This window comes from Microtus ochrogaster, chromosome 4 (genome assembly GCF_000317375.1).
Source record: "Microtus ochrogaster isolate Prairie Vole_2 chromosome 4, MicOch1.0, whole genome shotgun sequence".
NCBI lineage: Eukaryota > Metazoa > Chordata > Mammalia > Rodentia > Cricetidae > Microtus > Microtus ochrogaster.
The window spans coordinates 81,883,579-81,895,885 of NC_022011.1; the positions used below are offsets into that span (position 1 = coordinate 81,883,579).

Sequence of the window (12,307 nt, forward strand, 5' to 3'; positions counted from 1 at the left end):
AACTAGCTCTGTAGACCAGGCTGGTCTCGAACTCACAGAGATCCGCCTGCCTCTGCCTCCTGAGTGCTGGGATTAAAGGCGTGCGCCACCACCGCCTGGCTTCTAGACCTCTTCTAGAACGGGAAGAAGGGACGGGTTCCTAGCATCATTTTCTGGAACAACCAGAAGCTTTTACATTTAGATCTGTAGCCAGGAAGCCTCACAGGTGTACGAAGCCACCGGTGTATGGCAGGGACAGGATCACTGGATCATCACTGGAGTTCATAAGTTCATAACTGGGAAGTTCACAGCCAGCTTCAGCTGTGTGTTTCCAGGGACCTGACGGACGATAGCCCTGTTTCCCTGGCTGGCCAATGTTCTGTGTTGAGAACGGGAGTTACCTGGTCTCAGCCTCTCGCCCACTAGCAGGTCTACTGTAAAGAACACGGGAGCTGGCAGGGTTCACCATTTTGAATTACACCACATTAATATCCTTTGGTCTATGCTTGTTCTAAGTGGCATGCTGCAGACACACCGTGCATTTCAGTGGGTGGGGTCTGCCGGATGGATGCCAGTCACAGGAAGAAAATGTTGAAATGGGTGAGTTCAAGGAGACAGTCTTAGAAGCAAATCTATGGTTCATCTCTGCTGGTTTTTGAAGTTCAGTGTTCGTTTACCCCTTTAACTCTTTTATAATGCTAAAAGCACCAGCCCGTCCAAAATTTGCCATTGATAAAAGCCAAATATAATGTTCATGTGTGTATATTCACATTGAGGTTTAAAACGTTTCTTAAAACTATGAGTGACCTTCATCTCCCTCAGTGGTTAAGTGTTTTAAATGAGAAGTAGAAATGAACTCACCAATGTATTTTCGCTGTAATTAACTCCTATTCGCAAAAGGCAGGAAGGTGTTGCTATACAGTGTGTTAATCTTTATGTCAGTGCTTGGGGGCCGTCATAACAAACTGTCACTCACTGAGATAATCAAATCAATGAGCCCTCCCTGCTGTGATCCAGACCTCTAGTGTGAGCCTCTGGGTTAAAATGGAGGCTCAACAAGATCATGCTGCTTTCAGAGACTCAAGGGGGCTCTTTTTTTTCCTTTTGTCTGTTCCCCTGGGAAGACTTCTGTGCTTTTGGATCCTGGCCTTTTCCAGCTTCAAGGCCCCTGAGTTGCCAACTCCTCCTCTTTCCGCTGTTGGGTGCTGACTCTGCCTTTCCTTCTTGCATCTGATAACACAACCCTCAGAAACACCAGGCTGGTCTCCACATTGTGATCACCACGCCCACAGCATCCTTTTGCCATGTAACCCCATACGTGCAGGTTCTGGGCATAAAGATGTGTGCATCTTTGGGGGATGTAGGTAAGGAACCCCAGACTACTAATGCGCCAAAGGAATCAGATCAAATCAAGCTATTCAAAAGTGTCACAAACAACATTGTAACCATGACTCTTCCACCACTTTTAACATTGTATCCGTGACTCTTCCACCACCTTTAACATTGTATCCATGACTCTTTCACCTTTGACCTGACATATTTGGAAAGGTCATTGTTAGACATGTGAGATAATGAAGGCTGGGGGTTACCATTTTATAGAAACTGGACTTCTCCATTGTTTCAGATGCAACACATCCATCCACAGAATGTGTTGCATTCTGTCTGAAGAGTGCCAGCTAGGTCCTGGAGCTAATCTGACTTGCATAGACACTTGAAAGCTGCAGTTTTCTCAGGAAAGAGATGCACAGCAGCTGCCTCCCTCCCTTGGGTTCTGGGAGCTTGAGTGCAGGAAGCTACATGTGAAAATAACAATGAATGAACAAACAAACAAAAAAAAAAAATCACTACCAAGAAAGAGTCTTAACTGCACAAGAGAACAGGGAACGGAGCATTCCCACCCCAAATCAATACTTTATCCACAGCCCAGGGCAGGTCACTGTAACCTCTGACTGTTTACCTTGTTTGCTTTCTCCCTGCTCTGGTGTTTGTTATGCTTCAACCAGCTGCCTTTTTCCTTCTCATTGAGCCTATGAACATTAAATCATTCCTGTTTGGTTCTTTTTTTCATTTTTTATAAACAATTTATATTTAAATGTTGGCAAACTGAATGGTCCAATTTTGCCCTTTGAATGCCTGTGCATTCAAGTTCTTTAGGCGGCCTCTCTCTCTCTCTCTCTCTCTCTCTCTCTCTCTCTCTCTAAATTCTATTTTGAGTTTCATAAAAATTGGTGTTTCTTATTATCCCCAACCCATAATTTTCTTTACTGAATTTTTTGTTTAATTTTCTTTTGCCTTAACATTTTATTTTTCAGACACCTCTCATTGAACCTCACGTTCCTCTCCGTCCTGCTAACACCATTACCAAGGTAATGGGACGTAGGTGGGTTGATGAGCCATCCAAGCTCGCTTCTTAAGTACCACTGGAGGTGGTTCCTGTGTCAGAGCGTCAAGTCAAGGCCCCTCAGAGCCCCTCCCCAGAGCCAATAAATATGCAGCGTGTCTCAGTTCTCAACATAACAGTGACATGTCTCATGAGTGAGCAATGTAAATATGTATGAGTGAGTTGTGTTTTTCTATCCGGACTCTGATTAGAAAGCAGTTGAAGACTTCACTGGGTCTACTCCCTTCCGTAAACTCTGCTTTCCCCTCTTCTCCTCCCATCTGATTAAAACCCAGGTCCCTTCAGAGAAGATCCTCCGAGCTGGGAAAATCTTACGAATTGCCATTCTCTCTCGAGCACCCCACATGATAAGAGACAGAAAATACCACCTAAAGACATACAGGTATGTTTGTTCACCCTCACGGCTTGGCCCCTCCAATTCATGTTTTATAAAAGTGGGACAAATAGCCTGTTATAAACCCCGGGGTTCCAGCCTGCACATGTTTTAGCCCCAACACTGCAAGCTGATGTGTGCAGGCATGAACAAAGAGAAGGAGCCCCTGTGTTTTTTGCTAGCATCTTTTGGTGGCCCTACTAAGTTCAGCTAGCACTCACACAGTTCTTACACACCAAGGGTGGCACCACGCCACTTCCCACATGGGATCATGAAGTTTATCTCCACCGCATCCCTTTCAGAAAGGCGTATCTGGGTATGTGTTCATTTCCCAGATGACAAAACTGACCCCGGGCAAAGAGAGCAAATAGTGTCCCTTCACTAAGTCCTGTGTCCAGAGAGCACACAAGCAAGTTTTACACCAAGTATGGTTGATCTCTAAATTCAGTGATTTTTTTAAATTTTTTTTAATTTAATTTTTAAGTCATAGTGTTACAAGCTCTATGTATACGGAAGTGAACAAAATATATATAATCATTTATGGAGTTTGTTTTCTAGTGAAGTTTTATGTTAGTAAGCTACTTAACCTGGCAGGGGGCAGGTGTGTACTTGCTGAAGCTGTCGGAGGACACTGGGTGACCTGCTCAGTCTCTGTCCATCTTATTCCTTCGAGGCAGGGTCTCTCACTAGACCTGGAGCTGGGCTGGCAACCAGAAAGCCCCCAAGATTCCCTGTCTCTTCCTGTCACAGCACAGGAGTGACAGGCATGTGCTTTTTACACTGGCAATTCAAACTCAGGTCCTCACGCTTGTGGGGCAGATGCCCACTGAGCCAGCTCCCCAGAACCATATTTTCACCGCCTCTTCCAGAGTCTCAGTTTTGTTCCGCAGCCCTCAAAGCTAATCTGCCTGGACTCTGTGGCTCATGCAGTATAGTTCTAAGGAAAGTCAAGATTTAAAACAAAGCCAAACAAAACTAAAACACTTGTGCTACATGTCCCCAGAGTTCAACCCCGTTAGCCCTTTGGCTCTTTTGCTTTACATGGATCTTAAAAGCTCACATGGCTGAAAAGATCTTATTCGTTGAATGTTCTAGTTAATTTTTTTCCCGTTAAAATGTGAGTATGCTCGCCCAACTATTGACTCGTGTTGGGGAAATTCCATTAAATATGTCATGTTTGGTGACACATCCTGGAAACGGGAAGTCAGAAACTGATCTCTTCCTGATGCCATCCTGCAGAGACTTAAATCCCTGACACGGAGGTGTTATATCTGCTCCACACCCTGTGACATAAGTTGATGATCTGTTGGTGATGACCAGTGGGCTCCACTGGAAGCCCAGCAGTCTGAGTTCTTGCCCCTGATCCGTGCTGGCAAGCTCCGTCTCCTCCCTCCTGCTCTTTATCCCATTGTGTGTCTGCTTCCTTATCAGAGAGTTGAGGTCCTGCCAGATCCAGTGTCATCCCAATGACCACTATGCTAGAGTGGATGACAGGCAGTTCTGATTAGGTGTCATTTAGCGGAAATGATACCCAAGGACTCTGCTATGTACCCCTGTTGTGCATTCTGGCTCCAAAGTCCCTGTGCCTCTCCTAGAAATTCAATGCTCTTAATCAGCTTTGTTGCTTTTTTTTTTTAAGAGCAATCATTGAATTAAAAGCCAAATAAAATTTATTTCTATACTTTTATAAGAACTTTTCCACTAATAATCTACCAAATTATAAGAGAAATGTTTGTTTTGTATGTTTAGCTCAGAAGTATTTGGTTACTTCAGAGTGAAGATGTAGGTGTTTCTTCACCCTTTGAAGTTGTGACAGATGAGTAGAGCTGGCCTTCCCAACCGTCCTCCCTGGGTGAGGGTCACTGCATCCCAAGAACTGATAGATTTCTGAGATTCTAGAATATTGGAACTGGAGAAGGCCTGCAAGGCCATCACTTGTTCTTCCCTTACCGTACAGAGAAGGAAACAGAACCAGAGAGATGGCCAAAGTCACATAGTTAATGAGTAGAAAACTCAATAACTCCAACACTTCAGGATTTTTCCCAGTGGCCCGGGACAAGGAATCTGCTTCAGTTTATGCTAGAGTTCTTCAGGTTTGGCCCCGCCTCTGCTCATCCCCAGAGGCGGTCCCATTCTTGGCCTGCCAAGCGAGGCCACCAATGAGTCAGGCCCAGCTGCAGGCCGCCATCTGCTCTGGGCCTCCCTGCCCTATTCCACTGTCCCTTGAGATCTGTCCCTAGCATTTCAGGACTGCACTTTCCTCCTTGTACACATGAGTAACACCGGCCCTGTTTTCACCTTCCTCAGAGTTTCCTAATACATAAGTGTATAACTGTGTGTCTCCTAACTAACACACATAGCCTGTCTGCCCACACCAGGGGACAGCTTTGGGACTAACACATGGCTGTGCAGGGAGCATCTGGTGTTGTTAGGTGGCAGATTCTGTGGACACGGTAATGCTCATGACACAGAACCTTTTCGGGAAGATTTGCATTGCTAATTGCTTCTTTCTCCCAGCAGCCCTCACCCTGAGCTGTCCCAGGGCCAGCTCAGTGTTAGACTTAGAAGGGAGGGTAATATTTTCCCTCTAGCAGCCCTTTGAGTAGCTTGGTGCTCTGTCTTCTAGTGTTCTTTTATTTACACGACCCTGCTTAGATAGCTGGTGCAAGAGCCTAATAAGGCTATATCCCTAAAAAAAAAAAAAAAAACGCTTTCTTTTCCTTGATACTGCTTATGGTACCACGCTTTTCGGAAGGTTCTCCTCTTGAAGGCGATCTCGCACTCTCTCCGCAAAGGGGTGTGACTTTTCCATCCTTTGTCTCATCCATCCCCTTTAGACAATGCTGTGTCGGGACTGAACTGGTAGACTGGATGATACAGCAAACGTCCTGTGTTCACTCCCGGACTCAAGCTGTTGGCATGTGGCAGGTCTTGCTGGAAGACGGCGTCCTCAACCACGGTAAGATGGGCCCCAGGCTCTGCAAAACTCTCAAGTCATGTGAAGTGTATTGCTCTGGGTAAGCACTGCTGCATTCTCAGAGGGCTAGAGAGAATGATGATCTCCTTAAGGAACCACCACGCTAGCATCTTCATTTAGCGATACAAATGCGGCGAGCGGATGCTATTGATTGCCACGTTCCACCACTGTACCTTCCTAACTTCCGAGACCGAAGGAAAGGAAAATGAAATTGCAACCAGAGTGCATCAGCTCCAATTATGTTTATTAGTTTGCATTCATGGTTCATTGATGGTGTGATTAGATTCCAAGCATTGCACCGCGGTCCCGAGGCAGGCGCAGGATGGAAGAGCAGTGGAATGTGTGGCCGGGCTGATGACACAAGAGTTAGTAATGAATTCAGAAGCTGCTTTTTTCACTGCGCCGCTGTCTGGGAGAGCCGATTTGTATCCCCGCCGGATGGCCATGTTTAAAATCAGAGCTGTGCGCTGCAATTGCCGTCTCTAGTAACTGCCCCAGCTCTCGCTGAACAGAAGAGCTATTCAGGGCCGGGGTGTGACTGCTGCTGAACTGCTCACACCACTTGCTTAAAGCCCACTTTTCTAAACATGAAAATATTCAAATCAGCCGTTTCATCCGCCAGCATCTGGGAATGTGGGAGAAAAATTTTGTTCCAGTTTCCTCAGACGTCCATTGCACATGTGCGTGCCAATCACCCGGGGCTCTTGCTCAAAGCAGATTCCAACTTTGCAGGTCTGGGATGGGGTCTAAGCACCTTGTGCTGCAATAATGCCCATGTGTTGCTGCCATCCCTATTCCAGGGTTCCGCCAGGGTCTACCACTGTTCTTTGTCTTTTATCTTGACGGTCCGTGCTATAGATGGACTAAGTGATTTCTAGACATTTAGATGAGGGGTTCTAGCCCAGCCCACCTTCTTTTCTAACAGAGACCTGAATCTTATTGATCACTTAGTTAGGATGTGTGAGTTCCTGGGTCTGAGTTCCCCAGCTTTGCCAAAAGAAAGTGAGGGAATGGCTTTCTGGAAACCGAAACTAGAAAAAAATGACCACCAATTCCTTCGAGGAATCTATGGCCTGGAAGCTTGATCTGCTTGGCTTTGTTCAGATCTTTGTGTTCTTGTAAACCTTTTTTTTCCCCCTCCAAGTGGGGAAAAAACTGTGTCTTAACGGGTACATAGAGCAATAAAAGCTTAAGTTCTGACCTCCCAAAGGAATGCCTCTTGTAAGACCGCACTCCCAAAGCCAGTCCACAAGCAAGCTCTGACAGTGAGTTTACCAGTTTGGGACACACGCCCCACACTGTAGAAAATGCCACCAAGGCATTGCACACTCATTCTAAAAAAGCTGGCAGGTGCCCACAGGAGGCTCAGGGAGGCAGAATCGGGTGGGTCCAGGAGGCTGTGGCTCAGATGGCTGTAGACAGACGGCTGGGCTTCTAGCCTGAGTGAGGTGGAGTTCGAAGGACTCAGGCTCCCAACTGAGCCGCTGCATGGCTGTCCTGCAGGACTCCGGCCCTGTACTCCTGCCAGCGAGCCGTGGGTCATAGCTTCAAGCCTCAGCTGACCCTGGCCTCTATGTTTCCCACAGTGGACCAGGAGCGCCATTTCCAAGACAAATATTTATTTTATCGATTTCTGGATGACGAGCATGAGGATGCCCCTTTGCCTACTGACGAGGAGAAGAAGGAGTGTGATGAGGAGCTCCAGGACACCATGCTGCTGCTGTCTCAGATGGGCCCCGATGCCCACATGAGGATGATCCTGCGCAAACCGTAAGTGGGAGCTCACGGCTCGCCTGGTTGTCCCAGGCTGCCGCATGCACATCCAGGGAGGGGTGCGGACTGGTGGCAGAAGTCCTGGCCATCCCTCACGTCAGAGGAGGGATGACTAAGGGGGTGATACCACGGTGGCATTTGCCACTGTTTTATTAAACTTCGATTCCCTCCCCAAACTCCACTGTCCACTCATGTGAGTTTAGCAGGTGACTCAGGATATCAAACCAGCTCCCATACTAATGGGCTTTGCCAATGGCAAGCAGAAACTCTTCTGCTTCTATGCCAGACTGAGGCAGCCCCATTCTTCATAGTTCTAGAGGGCAAGTACCCCAGAAGCAAAGCTCCCATGCCCATGTTACGTTCTTTCATTCATTAAATCATTCATTCCTTCTTTTGGTAAAACTCCTTCATGGCTGCCATTCAGTCAGTGAGGCAGCTGGAAGCCCCCTTGTCTGCCACAGCTGGCCACAAGCTGACAACCTTGAGGTATTTAATTAGGTCAGAGAAGAAAAGTGTGAAGCTCCTGTTAGACCCCAGGCATTCTGTTGTTGCTCCATGGCCTGCAAAGCACATGGTCGCTCCCAGTCTTTCTCAGGGAAACCTTTGCAGTCAAGGTGGCTTGGCACTAGATTGGGAAACCCCACACACAGGCTGCTGCTTCATGCTGGAAACGAAGCCCCCTCCACCATACAGCCAGTGCCAGGCGGCTATGGATGCCAACCCTGAACCACTAGCTCGGCCGACCTTCCTTTATGCTCGGGTCTCTGCAAGAACATTCGATTTTACATCTGCTATGTCCACTGGGCACTTTCCAAGCGAGAGCTGCCCATCAGATGGACTTCCCCAGCAACTGCCCCTTGGACCAGTTCACAATGGCCTCTGAGGGCAGCTTTATCTCCTTTCCCCAGGACACTTTCACTTTCACTGGCCCATACTCCAGGCCGCATGGGCTTTTCAACACATGTCATTTTTGTCACACCGTGTCCCCTTTGTCCAAACTCTCTCTTGGGGCTTAATCTTCTACACAGAGCATTTCAAAGGCCTTTCCCCTCATCCCAGCTGGTACTATCATCCTTAACTCTAGAACCATGGTTTTCAGCTCTTTCAGCCTCAATCCCCTTCTTTCAAACAGAAATTGAATAGAAGGATCCAAAATATCAAATAGAAAAGCCAAAGCTGCACCGACCTAAGCAGGAGTGGGGGTCCAAGGAAGCTGCCCAGCCAATTTGTGCTCTGTCTGCCCTGCAGGATCATGGGGAGGATGGCTGAGGGCACAAGAATTCCCCGGGGCTGTGGAAATCAAATAAATAATGGCCTCAGAAACCACAATTTCTTTCCAGGCAGACTGTTCCCCTTCCTCCTGACCAGTTCACTCACCATCTGTCCTTCTTCATCTCTCCTGGCTTCATCTCTCTTTTTTTTTTTCTGTTTTCCTTGCTGTCACGTCCATTCAAGCCGCCATCATTCTGAGGTTCTGAGTCCGACTGAGGCATCCCCTAAATGCATGGAGATGTTTGGGTTGTCAGAACACGAGTGGCCACACAGGCTGTGGGCATCCGTTGGATGGTGGTGAAGACTCTAGGGATACTAAAGGCATCCAATGTCAAGGATCCCTGCCGCATTTGCCCTGCACATTTGCTTTCTCGCCCACCGAGAAGCAGCCAGACACTGGGAGTCTGTGAAAGGCAATCACACAGTGCCAGTTTTCTCCATTAACCCCTTGTTCGCCAGCACTTCTTGACCACCTAACTTGTTCTGAATGCTCTGGGGTTGAGTTAAGCAGGAACATGAGGGTGTGCCTTCTTTCTGGAGCTCTGTGTGAGCAGAAGATAGCTCGAGACCCATGAGCAAGGATGCAATCAGGGCTGTACGACATCCTATAATGGACAAGGGAGTGTGTGTTAGCATTCTATACTGTGGGGAGGGTTTCCCTGGTGTGAAATAGTCAGGCTATGTACCTGTCTTAGATGAGGTTTCTATTGCTGTGAAGAGATACAATGACCACAACAACTCTTATAAAGGAAAACATTTAATTGGGGTGTCTTATAGTTCAGAGGTTTAGTCCATTATCATCATGGTGGGATGTGGCAGCATACAGGTAGACATGGTTCTGGAGAGGGAACTGAGATCCTTCTACATCTTGATCCAGGCAGCAGGAAACGAATGGTGTCACCGGGTGTAGCTTGAACATAGGAGACCTCAAAGCCTGCCCCCACAATTAGACACTCCCTCTAACAAGGCCATGCTGACTCCAACAAAGCCATACCTCCTAATGGTGCCACTCCCTATCAGGGCCATTTTCTTTCAAACCACCACTGTCCCCAACAAGGAAGCCATCAATAAACATTTTTGAATGACTGAGTGAGTTCAGAGCCCCTGCCAAGCCTCCCTCTCAGCTCTTTCTTGCCGTCGAATTCACTAAGACTTCTTTTCAAGAGCTTACCAAGTGGATTAAAATGTAGAAAGAGTAACTGCTCCTTTGAGGAGTCTGTAAGCCAATGAGAGAAGCAATCCCAAGTCAGAGTCAATGGGCCAGACATTTATTGAGTACGTGCTGTATGCTCGAGACTTCTGGCCTAGGTTTCATGAGTCATCCCTAGAAATAGGGTCCACCAGTCTAGCACGTGTAAGCGAAGGTATGAGTTCACTTCCCAGCGCCCCCAAGGAGAGATGGTGTTGTTCCCATTTTCGTCCACAATCCAGTGAATTGCATGAACCCTAGATACTCAAGTCTTCAAGAAACATTGATTCCCCAAACTCTGGCTATTGAACAGCAGGTTTGCACTTGGTGTTGTGGCACAGGCCTTGGGTCTGAGCACTCGAGAGGCTTAGGTAGGAAGATTTGGAGCTGGAGGCTATCCTGGGCAATGTAGCAAATTTCAGGCCAGTTTGGATTACATACGGGGATTCTGTCTCAAAAAAAAAAAAAAAAAAGCAATCACTGATAGTCCAAGACGTATGACTTGGGATTTTCTTCGCATCTTCCCAGCATTTTTTTTTCTTAATTTGACAATCATTGGGATTGGACCAGCGATGCTTCTTTAGGCTTATGTACTTTCTTCCCATTTGAATGACAGCTCTTAAGGATGGGAAAGTGACAAATAAGGAATCTAATTCTGAGAGATAGACACTCAAGTTCTAACCACACACATACACACACACCCCTCTGTTTGTTGGTTAGTTATTTTTCAATTTTCTAGTAATCATTGGTAATCTCACTTGATTCTATTTAAGAGGAAAGAAAAGAAGCCAGTTTGATCAAGAATCACCCGCACCCGGTCTGTTCTTGAAGGGACCAACGAAGCACTTTGCTCTTGGAGACTGAGGCCATCTCTGTGGGTCCTGGGGCAGTTGGCTCCTTATGGTACACACCGCCAAGTAACTGAGAAACTCGGAGCCACGGCATGTGTTGGCTGTATGTCAGCGGGGCCAAGAACCCCAGTTTTTGAACTCAGCACAGCTGCACTTGTGATAGTCACCACTGCCAGAGAGGTTGCAGAACTCTGATAATTACTGGGAAAGAAATAACACAATATTCTTTGATGAGAAGATTACTTTGAGAATTTGATTGTATAATGAAGATGTTGCTTTGAAAGGTACTTCCCATTGTTCTGAGGCTGAGACTCGCTAGCTTAAAAAAAAAGTGTCACTTGTTTTGACAGGCTACTTAGAAAAATTCTCTGTTTATTACATTAACTGCAGCATTTCAACTGTCAAACTATGAAAGAATGTTCCGCAGTTTAAAAAACAGAATAGAGCTTCAGGGGGAATTTTTTTTTTTTTTGGCACACTCTTGTTGCTATTGGTATTGAAAGGGAAAAAAAACATACATTCTGAATGTGAAATTAGCTTTTTATGTGGTGGCAGACAGAGTGGCTCACAATGCCCATCGTGGTTGCGCAGGTGTGGACCTGCGTGGCATTTGGGGGCAAATGCTGCAGAACGGTGACAAGCTGACAGTGCTGTTGTTGTAGCATTGAGACAGGGCCATCAAACACAAATGAACTCTCAGAGCTTATTGTTTTGACTTCGCTTTGTTTATAAGCCTGAATGCAGGAGGTTACTCTGCACACACAGATACAGCAGAGTGCTTCCTCGCGGATGAGGGCATTTGGGTACAACTGAAGCAGGCACTTTGGATAGGAAGCCATGGGCCAAAAGATACAGAGATGGCCAGGTGGATACCATACTGTAAAAGGTGGAGCCACCTGGAAACAAAGAGGCTTCACGGATGCAGGATTCTCCTGCCGTCAAGCCTTTCTGCTCCCTCCATGAAGAGAGAGACACTGTGTCCCACTCTTTACAGGGGTCTCACGGAGGCCTGCCATGGGAGAGAAATGAAGATTGTATTTCTCAAATCTCATTCGAGTTATGCCCTTCTGAAACTTCCTAAAAGAGAAATCCACTGAGCCTGGAAAGAGCGGGGGTGGGGAGGACAGCACAGGAAAATTAGATCGCCATATCGAAAGTTGATAGCATGTTCTGCTGTCTTCCAAATGGGCCTGAAACTCATAAACTGCAATTCTCTTATTTTATGTGATCAGTGAAAGGTTTTAGGCATCTGAGTCTGGAAAGCAAATGAGCACTGGGAAGAGGCAAAGGCTGTCCACCCGTGCCAATTGGTGGCTCTAATGCCCAACAGCCCTGCCGACGGGATGCTCTATACAGTTGTTAGGGGGACATTGGGGGCCTGTGTGCTTTTTCTTAATTAGCAAAACTTGTCTTTTAAAATATTTATTATTATTATTATTATTATTATTATTATTATTATTATTATTATTATTATTATTATTATTGGTGGTGG

At 46.6% G+C, this 12,307-nt stretch overlaps 1 protein-coding gene across 4 annotated transcripts in view; it reads left to right on the forward strand.

Annotated features, from left to right (window-relative positions):
• Rapgef4 (Rap guanine nucleotide exchange factor 4) overlaps positions 1-12,307 on the forward strand; it is a 260,996-nt gene that overhangs the window by 182,856 nt on the left and 65,833 nt on the right. For 3 of the 4 annotated variants that reach the window (XM_005346569.3, XM_026778805.1, XM_013345880.2), the window contains 4 exons: positions 2,292-2,345; positions 2,656-2,762; positions 5,591-5,712; positions 7,317-7,500. In XM_005346569.3, the coding sequence (XP_005346626.1) occupies positions 2,292-2,345; positions 2,656-2,762; positions 5,591-5,712; positions 7,317-7,500 (467 nt within the window). The remainder of the gene's footprint in view (positions 1-2,291; positions 2,346-2,655; positions 2,763-5,590; positions 5,713-7,316; positions 7,501-12,307) is intronic. The other variant, XM_005346570.3, reaches the window with a different exon arrangement.